Source organism: Hyperoodon ampullatus (assembly GCF_949752795.1).
Source record: "Hyperoodon ampullatus genome assembly, chromosome: 15".
Taxonomy (NCBI): domain Eukaryota; kingdom Metazoa; phylum Chordata; class Mammalia; order Artiodactyla; family Ziphiidae; genus Hyperoodon; species Hyperoodon ampullatus.
This window is the reverse complement of record NC_136928.1, coordinates 70,818,970-70,838,745: the sequence shown is the minus strand read 5'-3', so window position 1 is coordinate 70,838,745 and position 19,776 is coordinate 70,818,970. Positions and strand designations below refer to the sequence as shown.

Here is a 19,776-nt window from a genome sequence, read left to right as displayed (position 1 = left end):
AGACGTTCCTCCCCGGGCTGCCCGTGAGGGTTAAATGTAAGATGCTGTGGCTCTCCCAGCACAGGGCCTGGCCCCGGAGATGTGGAGATATTGTTATTTTTCTTCTCTTTCCTCTACCAGTTATTCGCTTGAGGTTTATGCAAATGGCAGACCAAGGCAAGAAATTAAGTACATGTCCCTCACCTCTGAAGCTGCTTATTTCCTTGTTTCCTCGCAGTGTAACATTTCATTAGACCTTCCAGATGGGGAAAGAGCAGGCAGATTAAAAGTCAGATAGTGCCTAGAAGCCTGCTTCATCGGTTTCGGGAACGGCTGGAGCTTCAAAGCTATTTGGTATTTCACTGCCGAAAGGAGCAGTTGTGTTTTAATAAATGGCTGCCTGAGTAATTTTCCTCGAAGGAATTGCTTCTTGGATGTGCCTGCCCCCAAGGGAGCACTGGCTGTTCCCTCTCAGGGCCCCTGGAGCCGGTGCATTATGAGAAGATGCTTGGGGCCAGGAGCCCATCCAGTCTACCTACCCCGCACTCATGATGTGACCCCAGCAAGCTCTCCAGGACCCTGTGGAGGGTACAGGACAGGGGAGAGGAGTGGGATATATGGGTCTTGACCACAGTTCTAAGGAAGAGGATTTGTCCAACCAGCCTGACCTGTCCCTTCCCGGCGGCCACAGGCAGAAGTGGTTCCCACTTTAAGATCAGGGCAGATTCATTTCTTCACTGACCTTGACTGACATAGCCCACCAACAGGTGTGGGCGGCCTGGTGGGTGGGGAAGCATAAGAGGGGACAACGGAAGTCCCCCATCTGGGATTTCTCTGCCTATGGGAGCCACGCTGACATGGAATTGCAGCATTCACTCATTCATTCATTCTTTACTGAGTGCCTGCAAGGGGCCAGGCACTGTCTGAGCCATGATCCAGCAGTGAATAGAACTGGTGGTCGGAGGGCATGGTGGCTGAGAGCCACACTGCCTGGGTTTGAATCCTGGCTGTGCCACTTTCTAGCTGGGTGACCTTGGGCAAAGTGCTTGGCCTGTCTGTGCCCGCACTTCCTCATCTGGAAAAGGGAGATGGCCATCGTAATAGCTGATTGTTATGTGGATTAAATGAATCAATATCTGTAAGCACTGCCTTTATAGAACTTACATTCCAATGTGAAGGAGACAGAGAAATCTAAGTAAATTATGTAGTCTAAAAGAAGGCAATAAGAGCTACCAAGAAATGAAACAGGAAAAGAACTTGGCATTTTAAAATAAGTTGGTTAGAGAAAGTCTCACTGAGAAGGTAACATTTAAGAAGAGACCTAAAGGAAAGCAGATCCCTAGCCCTGGGGCTAACGGGAAGAGTGGGGCAGGTGGGGCAGGTGGAGGAGGAGTAGCATGTGCAAAGATCCTGGGGTAGGAGGGGCCTAAGGTGCTGGAAGAGCAGCAAGGAGGCCAGTGTGCTAGAGCAGAGCTGTCGGTAGTTGGGGTGGGGGAGATAAAGTAAGAGAGGGAAGTGGGCCCCAGGCTTCACAGACCTTGTAAGGGTTTGGCTTTTTCTCAGGGTGAGATGCAGGCGATTGCAGGGACTTGAGCAGGAGAAAAAGATGGTCTGACTCAGGTTTTATCAGGATCACTCAGGCTGCTGTGTGGAGAATACGCTGAGTGAGGGTAGGAGATGAAGGAGGCAGCTGAGCTAAGAGGCTCTGGCAGAAACCCAGGTGAGAGATGATGGCGTCTCAGACCAGGGTGGCCAGGATGGAGATGGGGAGAAGTGGTGGGGTCAGGAGGTAACTCAAAGCCATCAATCAAGGCGGTTGGACATATAAGAAGCATTGTGAGTTGGAGGCAAAGGATCTGCAGGGCCAGGCTGGCAGGGAGCTTGAGTCCAGAAGTGAGGCCCAGAGGGGGTGTGGAAAGAGCACAAATACAAGAGCTCTCTTCGTGGCACCACCACGTCCTCCGTTTGTGGCCCCGAACAAGCCACCTAATCTCGGCGATGGTTCCCCCTCTGTAAAACAGACGCAGGGCTAGGACTCACTTAAGGGGCTGGCAGAGTGAAGGCATGCTGCAGGTGCTCGATAAATGCTCCTTGCCTCTCCTCCCTGCTGTCTCCTTGCAGCCGGGTGAGGAAGGGTCAGCACAACAGAGGGGGTCCCCTGATCAGGAGGCCGATGCCAGCAAGGGCTCAGGGGTGCAGAAAGTGATGCCCATGCAGGCACAGGGGGTGTTGGCACCTGTGTCTCTGCTTCACGGTGAGAGTCACCAGGTACTTCCCGTGGGTGGGCAGCCCTGGAGGCTGTGGGGTGAGCACGCTGCTGCTGGGGACAGGTCATTTTCTGGACAGCCAGGGAGTGCATGCCAGGTCAGTCCTTTTCTCTGGCTTGAGCTATACTGAGCTGCTTTTATTCTGGCCGCAGAAGTCCATGCTGGTGGTGCCAGGCTGGTATCTGACACCAGAGTCCCCCCAGCCTCAGGCAGGGACTCCCCCCACTTCCTCCCCATCCAAGCCCAGACCTCTGCAGCATTCTTTGTTGAACCCCAGACAGTGGGGTATCAGCCCTGCTCTGGGTGCCACTACAGGCCAGCCCTCTGTTAATGGACTGCTTGTGCCTGCAGACTGGGCTGGGCGGAGCCGGGAACAGATGGTCATCTCACTCCCTCTCCAGGGGCCTCTGCAGCTGAGATCTGGCCCACAGACAGCTAAGCTCTGCAGCACCCATTCAGTGACCCGGACCCTGTCATCCCCATTTGTCCTCATGATGCCCACTCCTTTGCCCTCAGTAGACCCTGGGACTGAGCCCCCGTAGAGCCGGCATCTGCACAAATGTGACTGGGGGTAAAGTAGGATGGGTATAAGTAGGGTTTCCAGCCAGGCAGCCGATGGGGAGTGCCCGATGCTGAGTGTTTTCAGAGCTTAGTATGTGACCAGGCACATGGGACCCTGCAGAACAAGGGCTGGCAGAGAGCGGGACCAAAGGGTAAAGCAGCAGAGTAACCTGGCATCGTCAGGAAGGCTTCCTTTTGGAGACCAGAACTGAGCTGGAGGAGGACTGAATCAGCTATTGCAGCATGTTTGATGTGACCATTCCTGTTGTCCTGGAGTCTCAGATGAGGCACAAGGTTGAGCATGAAATGTGCTCAGGAACCCCGCGTTAAAAGGGGAGCTAGAGGGGCTTCCCTGGTGGTGCAGTGGTTGAGAGTCCGCCTGCTGATGCAGGGGACACGGGTTCGTGCCCCGGTCCGGGAAGATCCCACGTGCCGCTGAGCGGCTGGGCCCGTCAGCCATGGTGGCTGAGCCTGCGCCTCCGGAGCCTGTGCTCCACAACGGGAGAGGCCACAACAGTGAGAGGCCCGTGTACCGCAAAAAAAAAAAAAAATGGGGGGGAGCTAGGTAGCCCCAGGACCCCCCAACCTCCCCCAGCCCCCAAATTTAAAAACCCTTGTGATGACTACAGGGAATATCCTTCCTGAGAAGAGCGCTATCCTAGGGAGGGGTGCTGAGGCTTTTCCCTCCCCTCCTGGGGATGTACCCCCGCCCACCAGCCATCAACCCAAGCCTTTCCTCCGCGGGACCTGGTGCCGCCCTGAGACCGGAGCATTTGGGAGGATGTAACCAGACACCCGCACTGTGCCTGACTCTGCAAGACCAGAGGTGGCCGGGCAAGGTAACATCCCGGTCATGTTTCCAGAGTGGACAATGCACAAGGGAGTCAGATTTGAGCCGTCTTGGGAGAGCCCACCCAGGAGGACAGCCCAGCAGGGAGTGAGCTGTCAGAGCCCTTCAGGGAGCACACTGAACACAGCCAGACCATCCGGGCAGCTCCGGCAAAAGAACTCACAACAGTGCTCACTGGGTCTCCGCCACCCAGAGGCCATCTCCGCAGGCTTGTAGTGCTCTGGTCGCACCTTGCCTTTGTCCTCTCAGCCTCCCTCCTGGGCACTCTGGGGAAGCCAGAAGCAGCAGTTAGTGAGTGACAAAGAGGCAGCACCCGGAGAGTGTCACATCCCACCCACCCCACCCCCATCACAGGATGCTGAGCCTGGGTCAGCGGGGGCTGGGCCAAGGGGAGAAACTTTGAACTGGCTATGAGATCAAAGTTCCGATAAAAGATTGGACTTAGCTAAGGAGAAGCTGAGGATGAGGTTGTTTTTAGAGCTGACCTTGCCAATGACTAGGTGTGTGACCACATAGGCTACTTGAACCCCTCCGTGCTTCAGTTAAACATTATAAGTACCCCCCTCATAGGTTTGTTCTGAGGACTAAAAGGGCTGATGCGTGGACAGCCCTCAGTACAATGCCAGGCACACAGTAGATGCTCAGTAAGCACCAGCTCTCAGTAGTAGAAGTACCAGCAGCAGCAGTAATAACAATAGAAGGAGCACCCAAAAGTGACCCCCCAAAAAAAAAGCAGTTTGGGTCCAACAGGGTAGATTTGAAGGGAAGTAGTAGGAGAAAAAGAAATCTGTTTGCTACTGATATCCCGCTGAGTTCAACCTGTTTAATAAGCCCGTTACACGATTATCATTTCACAGGATCTGTAAGAAGAACAGTGTTGAGTGCAGGGGTGGGCTGGGGGGAGACCTGGAGCAGCTATCCCTGCTGCCTGAATGGTCCAGGAAGGCTTCTGGGAAGAGGTGGCACAGAATAAGGCCTCAAGCCATGCAGAGGTGGAGATACACCACTGGGAGAAGAAAGTGGTCTCAGGACCCTTGTACATGTCTTGGCCTTTTTGCTCATGCTGCAGCCCTGGGGACAGTTCAGCCCAGTAAACATCAGTGAGCCCCTCCGTTATGCCCAGCATGGGTGGGGGGCACTGGGGCAGTGAGATGAGGAGGCAGGCTCTGTGCTCAGGGAGCTGCCAGCCTTGTGGGATGAGAAGACAAAAATCGTAGCGTGTCGGGCTTCCCTGGTGGCGCTGTGGTTGAGAGTCCTCCTGCCAATGCAGGGGACACAGGTTCGTGCCCTGGTCCGGGAAGATCCCACATGCCGCGGAGCGGCTGGGCCCGTGAACCATGGCCACTAAGCCTGCGCATCCGGAGCCTGTGCTCCGCAACGGGAGAGGCCACAACAGTGAGAGGCCTGCGTACCGCAAAAAAAAAAAAAAAAAAAAAAAAAATCGTAGCGTGTCAAGCGAATGTGGCTCCTGGTGAGATAGAGGGATTCAGGGATGCTGTAGGGTTCAGAGGAGGAGAACTTAGCCCAGGCTGGGCACTCTATATACACACACACACACACACTTTCGTCTCTGTCTTTTCCCCATAACTGTTTCTTCTTCTAGGCAGATGGTAGGGTTGCACTCCTCCACCTGCTTGAAGTTAGACATGGCCACGTGGCTTGCTTTGGCCAATGACATGAGAGCAGGAAGGACCCATGTCCCTTTCAAGGGACAGCTTTAAGAGCCAGTGTGTGGGATTCCCCAAACCCTCTTTTCCTCTGCCACCATGGCCAGCAGAGCCCAGGTGAGGGGCGCTCTCTCAGCCTGGGTCCTAAAGAAGGATGACCCCAGGTGACCAGTGGTGAGCGGGTAGCATGAGTGAAAAGCACACAATTGTAGTTAAGCTACTGAGATTGGCTATTTATCATCGTAGCCTAACTCACTTATCCAGGTGGATGCAAACATAAATTTTTTAAGCGGCCCAAATAGAAAACCAACCCTGGGAGAATCTCCTCTGAGCCCTGTGGCCTTTCCTTCGTTGGAGGCCCCTTGCCCTGGGAATGGCAGGTCTGGATCCCAGTTCCATCTCTGCCCTAATGCTCTGTGCCTCGGGTAACACTGTTGTCCAAGGGAGTGTCTGACCACAGAGTGGCTGTGAGAGTCCAGCATTGTGGGGATACAGTCTTCAGGGACTTGGGGGTTAGGGAGCAGCCAGCGGTCAGCCTGCGTTCATCAGCTTCCCTGCCGTGAGCCCTGAGGGTCACGGTGAAGGTCAAACACAGAGTTAGAAGCAGAACAAACCCAGGGCAGGGGGAACCCAGAGGGAATATGGTGGTCCTTGCAGCTGGTGGGCATGGGGCCAGCGGTCCCAGGGTGCCCGACAGGGTGGAAGTGGCAGCCTAGAAGCCAAGTGTCCCTGCTTGGTTAATCTAAAAATAAACAGAAAAGCAACAAAAATCTATGTCTCAATTACTGCACACAAGCTGTTCAAACAGCCAGCTCTGCACTGGAGATGTGAACTTGTCAACAGAGGCTGCCTCGTTTGCATGCTTGGGTGGTGATAAAACACAGGACCTCGAAACAGGCTGCCCTCTGGTCTGGGTAGTTGTTTGGGGTTTTTTGTTTGTTTGTTTTTAATTTAATTTAATTAAAAATACAGACACAGAATAAAAACAGTGAAAAGCTGAAGCAAGTACAACAAGATAGGGCAGCAGCTCCCAAAACGAAGGTAGAGGAGGCTCTGAGGTCTGAGATAAGCCAGGCCCTTGAGAGAGAGGTGAGCAGGAGAGTGGCCGAAGCAAAGTGTCAGCGGCCAGAACCAGGGGACAAAAGTCTCTCCCAAGGGGCCCAAAACACTCCTCCCCTCCCCTGTTGATCATGGAGGAAGCCCCAGTGAGCAGTGTGGGCCCTCAGCTCCCAAAGCAGAAGCAAAGGCTTTTTAGGGACCTCTCTCTCTGGGAGAGGGTGTTATAGCCCACGTCTGGGATGAGCTCAGTGGGCCGGATGCATGGCGGGCAAAGCTGAGACTTCCATCCTTGGCATTTATTTCCTCTCCCACATGCTCACCCTCACACTGTCCTAGCTCAAATACAGTCTGTTCTCTGAAATGAATGAAGCTCCAGGAAGCTGAGCTACCCTGGGCTCCAGCCCAGACCAACCACTCCCTCCCCTGAGCCCACGGGTGCTCATGCTTTTCTGTATCCTTACTGTGTGCTTTCCTCTTGACAGTGCTACTTTCCACGAAAGCCAGAACCTTGCCGCCTCCTTGCCTGCTTTCAGGATCTTGCACAGAGCCAGGCATAATGAAGGCAAGAGGTGGTCAGTAAATTGGATACGACTTGACAAGGAAAGGGAAGAACGTGTATTAATCAAGAGCATATGCCTAAGGGGTTGCTTGGGAGGGAAAAGGGGGCAGAGTCCTGACTCGTGAAAGTGGAGCCCCAGAAGAGGAAGCAGGCTACCTCTTTTTTTTTTTTTTTTTTTTTTTTTGCGGTACGTGGGCCTCTCACTGTTGTGGCCTCTCCCATCGCGGAGCACAGGCTCCGGACGCGCAGGCTCAGCGGCCATGGCTCATGGGCCCGGCCGCTCCGCGGCATGTGGGATCTTCCCAGACCGGGGCACGAACCCGTGTCCCCTGCATCGTCAGGCGGACTCTCAACCACTGTGCCACCAGGGAAACCCAGGCTACCTCTTAATTTCCCAGGAAGGGGTTCTGGGCAAGCAGGAGCCCCCAGAGATGGAGAAGAGGGAGCAGCGTGCTCACGCCAGCGCTGGTGAAGGTGCCACAAATCTCGCTGCTGAAGTGGCTGTTGGTTCTGCATTCACTCCGGACAGGGATTTTAATGTCCCCAGCCCTTGGGGCAATTCTGCAGCCATCAGCCCAGACACTACTTACCCAGTGAGATAAAAAAAGCCGTGGAGTCTCTCCCAAGGAAGATAATATCCTGTCACAGGCAGTATGATCTGCCAGCCATGTGACGGCCGTTCCCTAATGTTTCCAAATAGACTTTTGAATAGACCCTTGTCTAGAAGAGAGCAAATTGCAAGAGCATTTCTGGCAGCCAAATAGAGAGCGAGTATTCGTCTTTCTTCTTCGCAACTCTTGCTGCTAGGTCTGGCTCCAGGCACCGAGTAGGATTCATCCATCAGCTTGGGTCACTGATGAACAGCATTTGCTGTGAAGAGGCATCTTGTTGAATTAGTCAATTCTGCAAGATTCGGAATAATCAGGCGTGCCAGAGGCAGCCTGTGAGACAGCAGGAGGCCTGCTTGGAGAAGGGAAGTAACTGCAAAGTCTAGCTCCCAATTCTGCAACCGTGTGTTTGCAGGACCGTGGGAAAGCAGGCTCCAGGCTCTAGTGTTTCCATTCTCTGTGAAGCCACCGAGAACAGGGAGTCAGAAGGAGCAAAGATGGTTCCTCGTCATGGTAACTCTGGATAATTGTCCTCTGTGCCATCGAACCATACCCACCCGCCAGAGCTGCCTCATCGATCCTGATGTTTACGAGCCCCTAATTTATACACACCTCCCTTCTTCCCTCAGTTTATGCTGATATTATGCTGCCAACTGTCATTTCCAATATCTTTTTTATTTTTCATTATCACCATTATAATGATTTACACCAGTAGCAATAGCACAAATGCCTAGTCAGTTAGTCCCATGAGAAAAGGCTCTGAATGCTGTGTGCCTTTCTGGAAAAAAAAAAATTACTGCGTCAAAACCCACAGCCAGAACGTCTCAAAGTAAAGGTGCACACGGAAAGGGACAGCAGTGGGAGGCTTGGGCTTTTAATATTGTTCCTCTAACACAGGCACTGGATACCACCTTTCCGAGGCAGGGAGATTGCTTTTTGCGTTAGAAATTGGGCCCAGAAAAGGAATTGGTGGCATTTTTCTGGAAACCTATCATCAGAAAAGCATTTTGAGACATTTGTCTTTTTTAGGTCATGTATTAAGCCCTGTGATTATGGAATGTGGATTTTCTCCAAAATACCTCTGCCCGCCGGGGCCTTCCGAGGACCACAGTGCAGGGGCGAGCACTGTAGGAGCGTCAGAGTGCCGGGGTCCTAGGGCCAACTCTGGCCCTGCTAATGGGCGGATCTTAGGCTGGTGTGTCTCAGGCTCTACCTGCATTCAGGTCCTCCCAGGGGATCTTGTGAAAACCGCAGATTTCAGCTCAGTAGTGCTGAGGCTGGGCCTGGGATTCTGCAGTCTAACAAGCCCCCAGGTGTGCCAATGCTGCAGATCCACAGACTGCACTTGGTCAGGGGGTGCTTAGGCCACTATCTCGTCTTCATCCTCTCCTCTTCATCTCCCCCACTTATAAAAGCCAGTGTCAACACATCCCTGCCTACACCATTGGGATGTTGTGAGAAGGAAATGATGTGGTGCTTTTGAAGACCCTTGTGAAGGGTAAGCACTGTCGCCCTGCAAGGTCATGCTGTTGTTGCCGTGACCACCACTGGACCTTTAATGCAGGGGCTCCCTCACTGCCCTCCCCGAGCCAGTCCATTCACTGGTCTGGGGTCTGCTGGCTTGTGTCTCCCCCAAAGCTTTGGATGAGCCAAGACCTAGGAAATACACGCAGGTTTAGCTGGTGGTGGAGGAAGCAGGTTCCCTGTCTTCCTTTAAAGGTAAAGATGACACCCTCAAGCCCTCTGTAACAGAGATTGATGCCCCGTGGGGAAGGGAAGCGGAGGTCAGGTGTCACTGCCCTGGTTTCTAATCTGGGCTATCACATCCCTGACTCCCTTCTCCCCCCAGCCTGGCGGGCCTGGTAGAAGCTGCTTGGTTGGGTCCAGACCCTGGAGCTGCAGCAGGTCTTGGCGGAAACTGCCAGCAGCTAAGCAGCGGGGCTGGGATGAGCCACCGCAGCCTGGCACCTGGACTGGGAAACCTTCACACTTACCCTGCTGAGTGAGTGACCAGTGACGGCTGGACGGGGGGCGGGGGCGGGTGGTATTCACAGGAGGACAGTAGTCCCTCCTGGATGCCCAAAGCAGGTGGAAGGGAAAGGCCCTTTCAGAGCAGGGGTGAAATATGACAGTAATGGCTGTGCTCAGTTCACTGGGGCCTTGGTATTTAAGGAAAGGTGCTAACAATAAAACCACACCTAGGTCACTCCTCTGGCTGAGAACAGGAAGAGGCTGGTGTCAGCCTGTGACTGTTCCAGAGCTTCCTTGGCTTCTGAGCTGGCCCAAAGGATTTGAAACAGGGCCCTGGGTCCAGTCTGGCACCTACACGTGGCCCCCACTACCCGAACATTTTATATCCACTTGGAGGTGCTGAACACCTGCTGCCCGCTGAGGAATACCTCCCCCCAGGAGCAGGAACTGGACTGGATAAGACAGATGAGGAAATCGGTAAGGAGGCCGTGCTTTCAGGGCCAGACCTGAGAGGGTGGCCTCCTTGCTTTTTTCACCCTGGGCACCTCTCTTGCCTCAGAGTGTGTTCCGAGCTGGAAAGGGCTTGCCACTTTGATCTGGGAGCATTTCCTGTGTCCCGTGCCCGGGTGCCCAGCCTGTGCCCTGTGGCCGGGTGCCCAGCCTGTGCCTGGTCAGCTCCATGGAGAAAACAGAGGGGGGTCCTGTCTTTAGGGAGCACACCCTTGAGGAGTGACATTCACTTGGGTGGTGGAACGTGCCAGCCCATCGTGGGTCGTTGGCTGGAGCTCAGAGAAGAGAGGGCTGGTCAGAGGACGAGGGGCTGGAGCAGGCCCACCCCCGAGCCTCAGCCAGAATCAAGTCGTCTAAGTCAGTGGGGTCTCGGTGGGGACGGGGGTTGGTGGGAGCCGAGGCAGCCCCAGGAAGCTGGGAGGCATTTCCGAGGGGTGCCCCCAGCTCCTGCTGACACCTGTGCCAAGTCAGGGCCAAGCCGGCTTCTCCAGAAGCACCTGTAGAATTCCTTTGTATTGCATTTGCCAAGACGGTGTTCTGGCTGCTGTTGATTATCTTGCTCCAGAAGAAAGGCTAAAAGATGCAGAGAGGGAAACAAAAATAAGAAAGATGGACACCGACTGTTCCAGCCAACTGGGCAGTGTGTCTCCCCCAGATGAGGCAATCACACGTTTTCCTACGGGGCCGGACAGGCCGTGGCTCATCCCTCAGCCCCCTGTCTGGAGGCAGTGTGGGCTCCCCACTGGCCTGTGGATTAATCACGCCTTCAGGTCCTTACAGCCAGTGCCCACTCCTCCGCGTGCCTTAATGATAGGAAGGAGGGAAGGGTCATTGGTCACCTGTGATCCCCGGCACAGCGTGTGCACACGGGGCATGTCAATAGTGGGGGCGCGGAGCGCGTCCTGCAGAGAGTTCAGGGCTGCACAGCATGCTGGTCCTCGAGCATGGGGCCTCAGGAGTGTCATGGGCTCCCGGCCAGTGGCCCCTGGGCCCCAGCCCCACATGGACAATACAAAGGAAAGGACTGTGACAGTCACAGTACTTAATTATTTATTCATGCATTATTCATGTTCAGGCAAGTCTGTGGGGCAGGATGCTGACCTGGTATCCAGCAAGTGTACATGAGACTGAATTACAGAGATACAGCCCGGGCAGCAGGGCTGAGCCTGGTGTCCGCTGGTTGCCCTCCTCCAGGCCATCCTCGGGCCCTGGACTTGGGTCCAGCATGGCACCCCTGAGCTTCAGGCAGAAGCCCATCCATCAAAGCAGGCTGTAGGGTTTGCAGTAGGAGATCCCCTAGGTCACAGATGTTCAGCTGAGGATGACCTGCCTTCCACCCCAGTGTGTTGTCTCCCAGTGGCCCCAGGTGACGGAGCACCCTGCAAGGTCCTGGCCGCCCCCCCAGCACAGGGGGCCTCGGGGAGTCTGTGAGACACAGACCCACACAGCTTCGTAGTTCACAGCCTCCTTTGTCCTCATCCCAGAAACTTGCCAGGCTGCTGTTGGCCTTGGAGTTGCAGGCCTATCCTTTTCTGCCCTGTAACTCAGACCTGCTCATTACCCAGTGACAGGGCTTTTCCCCGTGTGCAGAGGGCCCACAGGATTTACAGTTTGGTCCTCACAGAGGCCCTGGGGGCAGGTAGCGCTGTCCATCCCCGCTTTCCAGATGAATAACCTGCAGCATCCCCGAGTTCCTGGGGCTAGTAAGGGGTGGTGCTGGGGGTCAAACTTAACCCTCTTGACTCTCTACCCGGCTCTCTTTCCACTGCCCAGGGGCCCCGGGTTGAGTCCTGGAGTGGTCACTGAGGGCTGGGCTGGCAGAGCAGAGGGGCCAGGCCCAGCACTTGCACTCAGGCAGATAGTTAGGTATGGCTTCCCCGAACAGAACAAGGAGTGTGGGCCCCTTTGCAGAGAGGCCTCGGAACGCAACAGCTCGATGGCCAGCCTGTGCACAGGGCCAGAGAGGCGCCGGACACCAGGGGCCTGCCCAGCTCTCGGGGTCAGACAGGAGCATGGAGCATGGAAGCGTTCAGCTCTATGCATGTTTTCCAGAGTCTGAACTGGACCTTAAACCGGGCACCGATTGGGGTGGAGCCCATATTTCCCAGCGGGGAAGGACGCATAAGGTAGGCTCCATAGTACCAGACTATTTCTTGTACAGCTCCGAAGTAGAGACATTAACTTTTCTATCGTTATAGAGGTAACCTAACCACAGCATAGAAAATGTAAAAATAAAATAAACAACACCTAATACTTTGGATCAAATTCCAGACAGGTGGAATTACTCCTTTTCAGCAGCTGCAGCAAAACTAAGACAAGGGAGGATGGGTGCACAGTGGAGGCCCCGGACATGCTTTCTATCTGGGCATCAGGAGCACAGAGAAGGAGAGAGGCAGGGAGATAAGGGTTCCAGGGACAGGCAGTGGGCGGAGGTTTGGGGCAGGAGCTGGAAGTCAGGGGCTGGGGCAGTTTTGTCATTTGGTTTTCATCCCAGTTAGCAACCCGGCCGACTCCTCCAAGGGAATCGAAAGAGCCTGGGGACCGGGTGGTCCCTCCTATGTCCCTACACACCTGGTGCTCTAGTGGTGCTGGCCACATTGAGGAATTGTCCCTAGTGCCCAGTAGGCAGGGAAGCCGACTTCCAACTTCCATTCACTCCGGATGGAAGGGAAGCCCAAGGGTGAAGCTTGTGTGTGGAGGTCCCAGGGCAAGGCCCCTCCCAGGGGAGCACACACCCTTTCTGGTGAGCAGGTGAGCCGTCATGGGAGCTGGCACCTCATCCCCCAGGATTGGAGGCGGCCAGAACAGACCCTCCACTCTCTCCTGGAGAGGAGCCCTGGACAAAGAAGGCCTTCCTCATGGGGCACGGAGATGCTACCGGGCACACCAGGGTGGCCTCTGTAACGCTTCCAAGGGATCATCTCAGCTTTGAGGTAGTTGGGCTTGACGGTCGTGATTCTCCCTGGAGCTGGTTAGTGTGGCCCTGCTGCATTTCTGGGGTGGAGAAACAGTTTTGCCACTCAGGATCCCAGAGGCCAGAGCCAAGTCTCACACGCAAAACTCCCACCTCTGGGCGACTTTTCAGATTTAACCCAGGACCTGCCCCGAAACATCTGTACCCTGGACCTCGGCCTGACCTGCCTCCACCCACGAATATAGGATTTTCTAGACCCTAGAGCTCTTTCTTCACACATGTGCATGGAATTGAAGAGGTGCGGGCCACACACTAACCCCACCCAGGTGTGAGCCCTGGTTCCCGGTAAACAGCCCCACATGCTCGGGAATGGCTGCAGCCAGACACCCTCCTCTCTCAGTGCCGGGCCCTGAGCCAGGCTCTGCCAGTTCGTAGGCCGCCTACCAGGTACACGCCATGACAAGGAAGCATTTCTACATGTTTTGTCTGTAATTGCTTGACCAGTCTCGTCTGAGATGCCTCGTGTGCTGGGGGCCTCCTCCCGCCCCAGGAAGCACTTCCTGATGCCTCTCCCCCCACTGCCCGGGATGCACGTGTGGGCACAGGGGCCACAGCCCAGCAGGAAGTACTGACACGGCCACCTCTGGTGCTGGCACTCTGCCGTCTCACCAGAGTACACCGGGCAGCACTCTCCTTTCGTTCCATTTGAAAGGGGAAATTAAACTGAGGGATGAAGTTGAACCCAAACCTGCCATGCAAATAGTTGACCTTTATTTTGGATACACTTAATGAGGCTGAGACCAGATTGTGTGGCCTCCAGCTGCCTGAGTTTCCATCTCCTCTCCAGCGTTTTCAGGAGACTTGAAGGGCTGAGCAGCGGGGTGGGGATCCCTGGAGGTGCAGCTGCTGGGCCAGCTTTCCTGCCGCACACCGGGGCTGTGAGGAAGAGGGAACCACCATGGGGTCCAGCAGGCGGCCCAGCCCAAGGCAGCGAGCTGAGAGGTATGATAGGCATCAGTGGTGTCCTTGGAGCCAAGGAGGCCCCTTTGACCTGATCCCAAGCACACTCTGCCACCTGTGGGCGCGTCTCAGGGGCGCAGGGTTGCTGGCCACCTGAATGCCAGCCCTCCTCATCTCCATCCTCACCAGCTGGAAGGAGATGGTTCCTTGACAATATGTGAGGTTGTGTTGTTTTGTAGGAATGTAGGGGCTGATTTCGTGTATCAGCCAGGCTAGACTAGACTTTTAGGTAACAAACTGCCAATCTCAGTGCCTTAACACGATAAAGATTTATGTCCCAATCATGCCAAGTCCAGCGCTGAGGGAACAACCCTCTCCTGTCAGATCGCTGCACCAGCTGGGAGGTGTGGCCTCTTAGGTTGCCACGGCAAGCAGAGAGAACCACAGGATCATACAGGATGTTTTTAAAGGGCCCCTCCCCACTTATTCTGTCTGCCTGAATTCAGATGCATGATCCCAACCCAACTACAAGGGAGGCTGGACGGGTCTTCTGGGTGAGCAGAAAGAGGACACAGTGTTTTGAACTTTGAGCATCATCTCTGCCCCACTTAGGATCCAGCCTAGGGAAGCAGGCACCCCTGGGGGGACTGGTAATTAACCAGAGCCCTGCCTAGGCAGGTGAATCTCAGGAGACCAGAGTCTAAGCTCTGTGGTCCAGCTGACCCTGGACACGTAGATTCTCCTTTCAGAGCTGTCCTTAGAGACTCCAGTTCTGATTTCCTAGAAAGGTAGGACATTTCCTAACTCCAGCGCCTACGCAGAATTTCCAGCTGGAAGACTCAAGGTGTTTGTGTCTGAGGTTCTCCCTTTACACAAATGTGTTTGTCCCTTCCTGAAACATTGAGCAATTAAGAAGGAATAAACACGTGTTTGTTCATTCAGCAAACATTTCGTGAACACCCTTCTATGCCAGAGTCTGCTAGGTGCTAAGATTACAGAGACAATAAGCCTGGAGTTTACTCTCAAGGTAGTAAATGCACAACAGCCATCCATGGATGCTGGGATGATGGTGGGTACAGATGTTCAGGGGGACAAAGGAGCGCCTCTCACTTGACCTGGGGCGGGGGTGAAGGTCAGTGCAACCTCTGAGGAGAGTCAGTGCCTGAGTTGGGTCATAACTGACACACAGGACTTAACCAGGGGGAGGGGGAAGCCAGTTCTGGCAGAGGAGCCGGGGGGACTTGTCCCCGAGGTGAGAGAGGGTGCGATGCCCTCAGAAACTGTACAGCGTTTGGAATGGCCGGGCATCGCCTCTGGGGTGGGAAGAGTGAACAGTGATGCTAGAAAAGTGAGGCAACCCAGATCCTCAAGTGTCCTCTGGGCCACCCTGAGGAGTCTGGATTGTATTCTGAAGGATAGGGTTTAAAGCAGGAGAGGAGAAGATGGTGACCAGACCTGTGCTTTAAAAAGCCATAAGGGCAAGGGTTAGCTGGGACAAAGAGAGAGTGGCATGGACATATATACACTACCAAATGCAAAATAGCTAGCTAGTGGGAAGCAGCCGCACAGCACAGGGAGATCAGCTCGGTGCTTTGTGACCACCTAGAGGGGTGGGATAGGGAGGATGGGAGGGAGGGAGACGCATGTGATACGGGGACATATGTATATGTATAACTGATTCACTTTGTTATAAAGCAGAAACTAACACACCATTGTAAAGCAATTATACTCCAATAAAGATGTTAAAAAAAAAAAAAGCCATAAGGGCAGTTGGTGGAGGATGGACAAGAAGGGTGCAGCTGGGGGCAGAGGACCGATGGGATAATCCATGTGGGAGACACGATTTGGGATGGATGTGCAGATGGAGGGGGGCAGATCTGAAAAACAACTAGAGCAACAGACGCAAAGACCCCGCTGTGAAATATGGGGATGGACATGGGGACACGCGGCTTTCTCAGAGAGAGGAAATTCCTGAGAATGCGTGTTTGGGCAAAGAACAATGAGTTTATTTAGGGACTACAAGGTTTAGGTACCTTCAGGCAGTAGGATGGTGGGCATGGTGCAAGGAGAGGGAGGGAGCTGGAAACGTGGCCTTGGGAGTCATCAGTAAAGAGGTGAGAGCTGAATGGGGTCATCCAGGGAGAGCGTGATGGGTGAGCAAAGGGGAGGGAGTAGGGGCCATGCAGGAAGCGCTGAGAAAGAGGAGCCTGCGATGCAGACCGAGAAGGAGTAGCAGAGGAAGGAAAAAAGTGAGAGAGCACGATGTCACAGAAACCGCAGAGAGGAGCTTTCCAGAAGGACATCAACCACTCCAAGTGGAGGGGGGTTCAAGGAAGACACGGCCACCAATGTCCCATTGAATGGAACGAGCAGGTCCTTCTTGACCTCGATGAGAACAACCCCCCACGGAGTGGCCAGAGCGAGAGCCACATGGGAGCAGGTTGCAGTGTGACCTGGAGGAGGGAAGGTGACCAGAGCCAAGTGTAGACATCTCTCCCGAGAACCTGGCTCAGAAAAGTTTGTGAGGGTGATCAAAGGGATATTTATTTTTATTTTTATGATACTAATATTGAATAGATGAAAAAACAATTTTTGTGGCATTGTGTAAGCTGTGAAGCATAGTGATGAAATAAACAGTGAACCCACCATCCAACTTAAGAGGTTACGGTCAGCTCTGCTTCAGGTAGGCCTGCAGGCTGAGCCCAGGCCTCGGGGTCGTGTGCCCAGCAAGAGGGGACAGTGCCGAGGGAAGGGACAATGGCTGCCAGGGCCCCACCAGCCACAACCCGGGTTGGACTGACCCTGGCTCTGGCTCTGTGGCGCTAGAAGTTGGCCACTAGTTCTGGACGTGCCAAGACCAGACTAGGATCAGGCTTAACAGAAATTTTAAAAATAAACTGGTCAGTTTACTAGCCAACAATTCCGGAGTCCCCAGGCTGAGCTGGACTGGTGCAATAGGAAAGTGATCCAGGAGCTGTCCTGTCCCTGACCTCCAGGAGTTCACACCCCGGACAGGAAGTGGGTGGAGAGAGGAAAAGAGTCATAGATGACCACACCCCTTGTGCTTGAGCCGGGGCAGGGCTGGGGATGTGATGTGCAGGCAGACCCCACACTCACCCTCATCGGTGCCCCGGCACTGCCTATGTTCTCCCCTCTGCCTCGCTGAGGCCTCTCCAACTGAGACAGCCTCTCCTGTATGTTTACATCCTTCCTGACTGAGGGTGGCTGGCAGGGAGCCAGGCAAGTCACTGTCATGCTGAGCAAAATATGATCCCCGATGATGCAGGAGGCCCTCGGAGTATCTGGTGTGTCTAGGTCTCCATGACAACACTGAGGGCCTAATGTTCGGATATTCGGGAAAGTTGTGTGGGAGATGGTCTGGTTGACAGAGGCCGGGGAGCACGGGGGGCTCTGGTGCCAGCAACGGGTTTGTAGGTTATGAAAGAAAACTCTCAAGTCCCGGAGGCTTAACACCTTCTCAGACTTGAGTCGTATACTGAGCCACGGTCTGGAGGCTGGAGATCCTGGCCACTTTCTCATCTTCTAGTTTTCTGACCTCGAGGGAATCACTTATTCTGAATGAGTTGCCTGGTGCATAAAGTGGGGACGACCCTGCCACGTCACAGGCCACTCCAAGGATCAAATGAGATCTATGTCAAGGGCCTTGTTCACCACAAAGTGAGTCTACAGACGTAGACTGTAGACTGTAGACTCTCACCCCATCATAGGGTTGAGGAAAACGCAGCCTGGGGGGTCCACGGGATCTTGTTTTCCCAGTGGGGATGGAGGGATAAAATCCCAAGTCATCATTAGAAGGCGCATATATGCATCGTCCAGGGCAACGTGATGCTCCAGACCAGAAAGGATTACTTTAAACTGTGACTGGGTTCAAATCTCGTTGACTATACTTTCGCCATGTGATCCCGGACAAGTCATTTATTCCTCGTCTGTGATGGGGCTAATGATCCATGCTTTGTGGGCTTGCTGTGAATATGGAATGAGCTAACGCTTGAGAGCCCTTTCTTTGCGCATAGAGAAGGCGCTTAATGGATGCTGAAAGCCAGTGCTGTCCTCCTCGGGTCCTGGCAGGGCTGCCGTTGGTCTAAATCTCCCTCCTCTCCACTCTGTGCCAGCAGGTCCGGCCTCTGTTTCCACGTGAGGAGCAGCCGCGGCCCACCGAGATGTCCCGGCACCACAGCCGCTTCGAAAGAGATTACCGGGTGGGCTGGGATCGCCGCGAGTGGAGTGCCAACGGGACTCATGGGACCACCAGCATCTGCAGTGCCACCACCGGGGCCGGTGGCGGCACAGCCAGCAGCCTCAGCGCCCGACCCGGCCTCCTGCCGCTACCCGGGGTGCCCTCCCGGCTGCCCACACCCGCCACGGCCCCTGCGCCCTGCACCACCGGCAGCAGCGAGGCCATCCCCAGCCTCGTGGCCAGCTCTGCCTCTGCCGTCACCACCAAGGTAAGACCTGCCTGGCGTCCGCTGTGAGCAGCAGCCGGGCAGAGGAGCCTGCTTCCCCCACAGCCCTGGGACAGCTCCGCAGCCCGTTCCCTGGACGCTGCCTGCTCCAGAGTGTGGGCAGCCCTGGAGCTGCGCCGGGCACCTATTTAAGTTAAAGTGCGCGTGGTTTTATTTTCCATGAAGCCTCTCTCTGTGACTAACATGGGAAGACGAGCAGGTGGCTGAGGCCCCGCGTTGTCCTCTGCCATGTTGATGAAGGGTATTTAACCAGTGAAATGACCATGAAACTCCCGGTTGGCAATACAGGTTTCCTAACTAGGTGCCTGTAAACCAGGCAAGCCCCCTGGGGCACCGGTTACTTGGGTTTGGAAGAAGATCCTGAGCAGCAGTCGGTTCTAAATGGTCATAAATCTGCTACTTATTAACCAGTGTTAGTACTGAGAATACTCACATCACTGTCTCCTCCAAGCCTCAGACAACCCCATGACATCAGTACCTTTGTCACCCGCCTTGCAGTTGAGTATATGGAGGCACACCGAGTCTGTGGGAGCAGGTCCAAGGTGGGCCCTCCTCGGGGACCCAGGCCTCAGGGGTGTTAGTTCCAGGTCATTCCCCCTCTTCTGGAGGCGGCTACAGCCCGGGGAACGACAGCAGAAAGCAGTTTGTTTTACCAACCGCGATATCAAAATGAAAATGTCGCCAAGGCTCCTGCTTAGCTTCCGGACGAGCTGGGCCCCCTCACGTCGCTCAGAGCCCCTGAAGGGACAGGGGGACCCAGGCGGTGGCAGGAAACCCTTTCATTGCCGTCCTGTCTCCCGGGCCGGCAGGGGCTCTGCAGGCCACTTTGCCTCTGCCAGCCATTCAGAGCCGCCTCCTAGGGGCGATCTCAGCATCTCAGGGCCAGCGTGCGTGTGCGCGCGCGCGTGTGTGTGTGTGTGTGTGTGTGTGTTTGTCTAGTCTTTTCTTTTCTGCTTTCATAAAAGTTGCGGGAGAAGTTAAAGGTCGGGGAGCCCCGGCCCCAGCCATTGTGAGGCGGCCGTGGTATTGGAAAGTCGTGCTCCAGGTGTGCCGCGCCTTTGTCTCGGCGATTTTCAAAACTCCCTTTCAGCCCCGCTTCCCATTAATAACTGCGAGTGCTCCCGGCGGAGGCCGAGACAATGGAGCTATTGGAGGCCAGCTCGGAGTGCGCTGACATCCTCTGCAGTGCCTCATTGATTTTATTTTCCTGTTATGGAAACGCCGCCCCACTGAGGTGGGGAGGGAAGGGGAGAGGAGATGGAGGGTGATTTGGGCCTGATACCCCCGACCAGCCAAACACACTCCTTCCCAGGCGCCAGCCCCCAGCACTGCTCCGAGGCGTTGACCTCTGCCCAGTGGACCCGGCCGGCTGCCCCGCTGGCCACAT

General features: G+C 54.8%; 1 protein-coding gene across 1 annotated transcript in view; it reads left to right on the top strand.

Annotated features, from left to right (window-relative positions):
• KLHL29 (kelch like family member 29) overlaps positions 1–19,776 on the top strand; it is a gene marked incomplete at its 3' end in the record, with an annotated part of 307,756 nt that overhangs the window by 149,586 nt on the left and 138,394 nt on the right. Inside the window, exon 3 of the mRNA XM_079720794.1 lies at positions 18,039–18,371. Coding sequence (XP_079576920.1) covers positions 18,087–18,371 — 285 coding nt within the window. The 5' untranslated portion in view covers positions 18,039–18,086. The remainder of the gene's footprint in view (positions 1–18,038; positions 18,372–19,776) is intronic.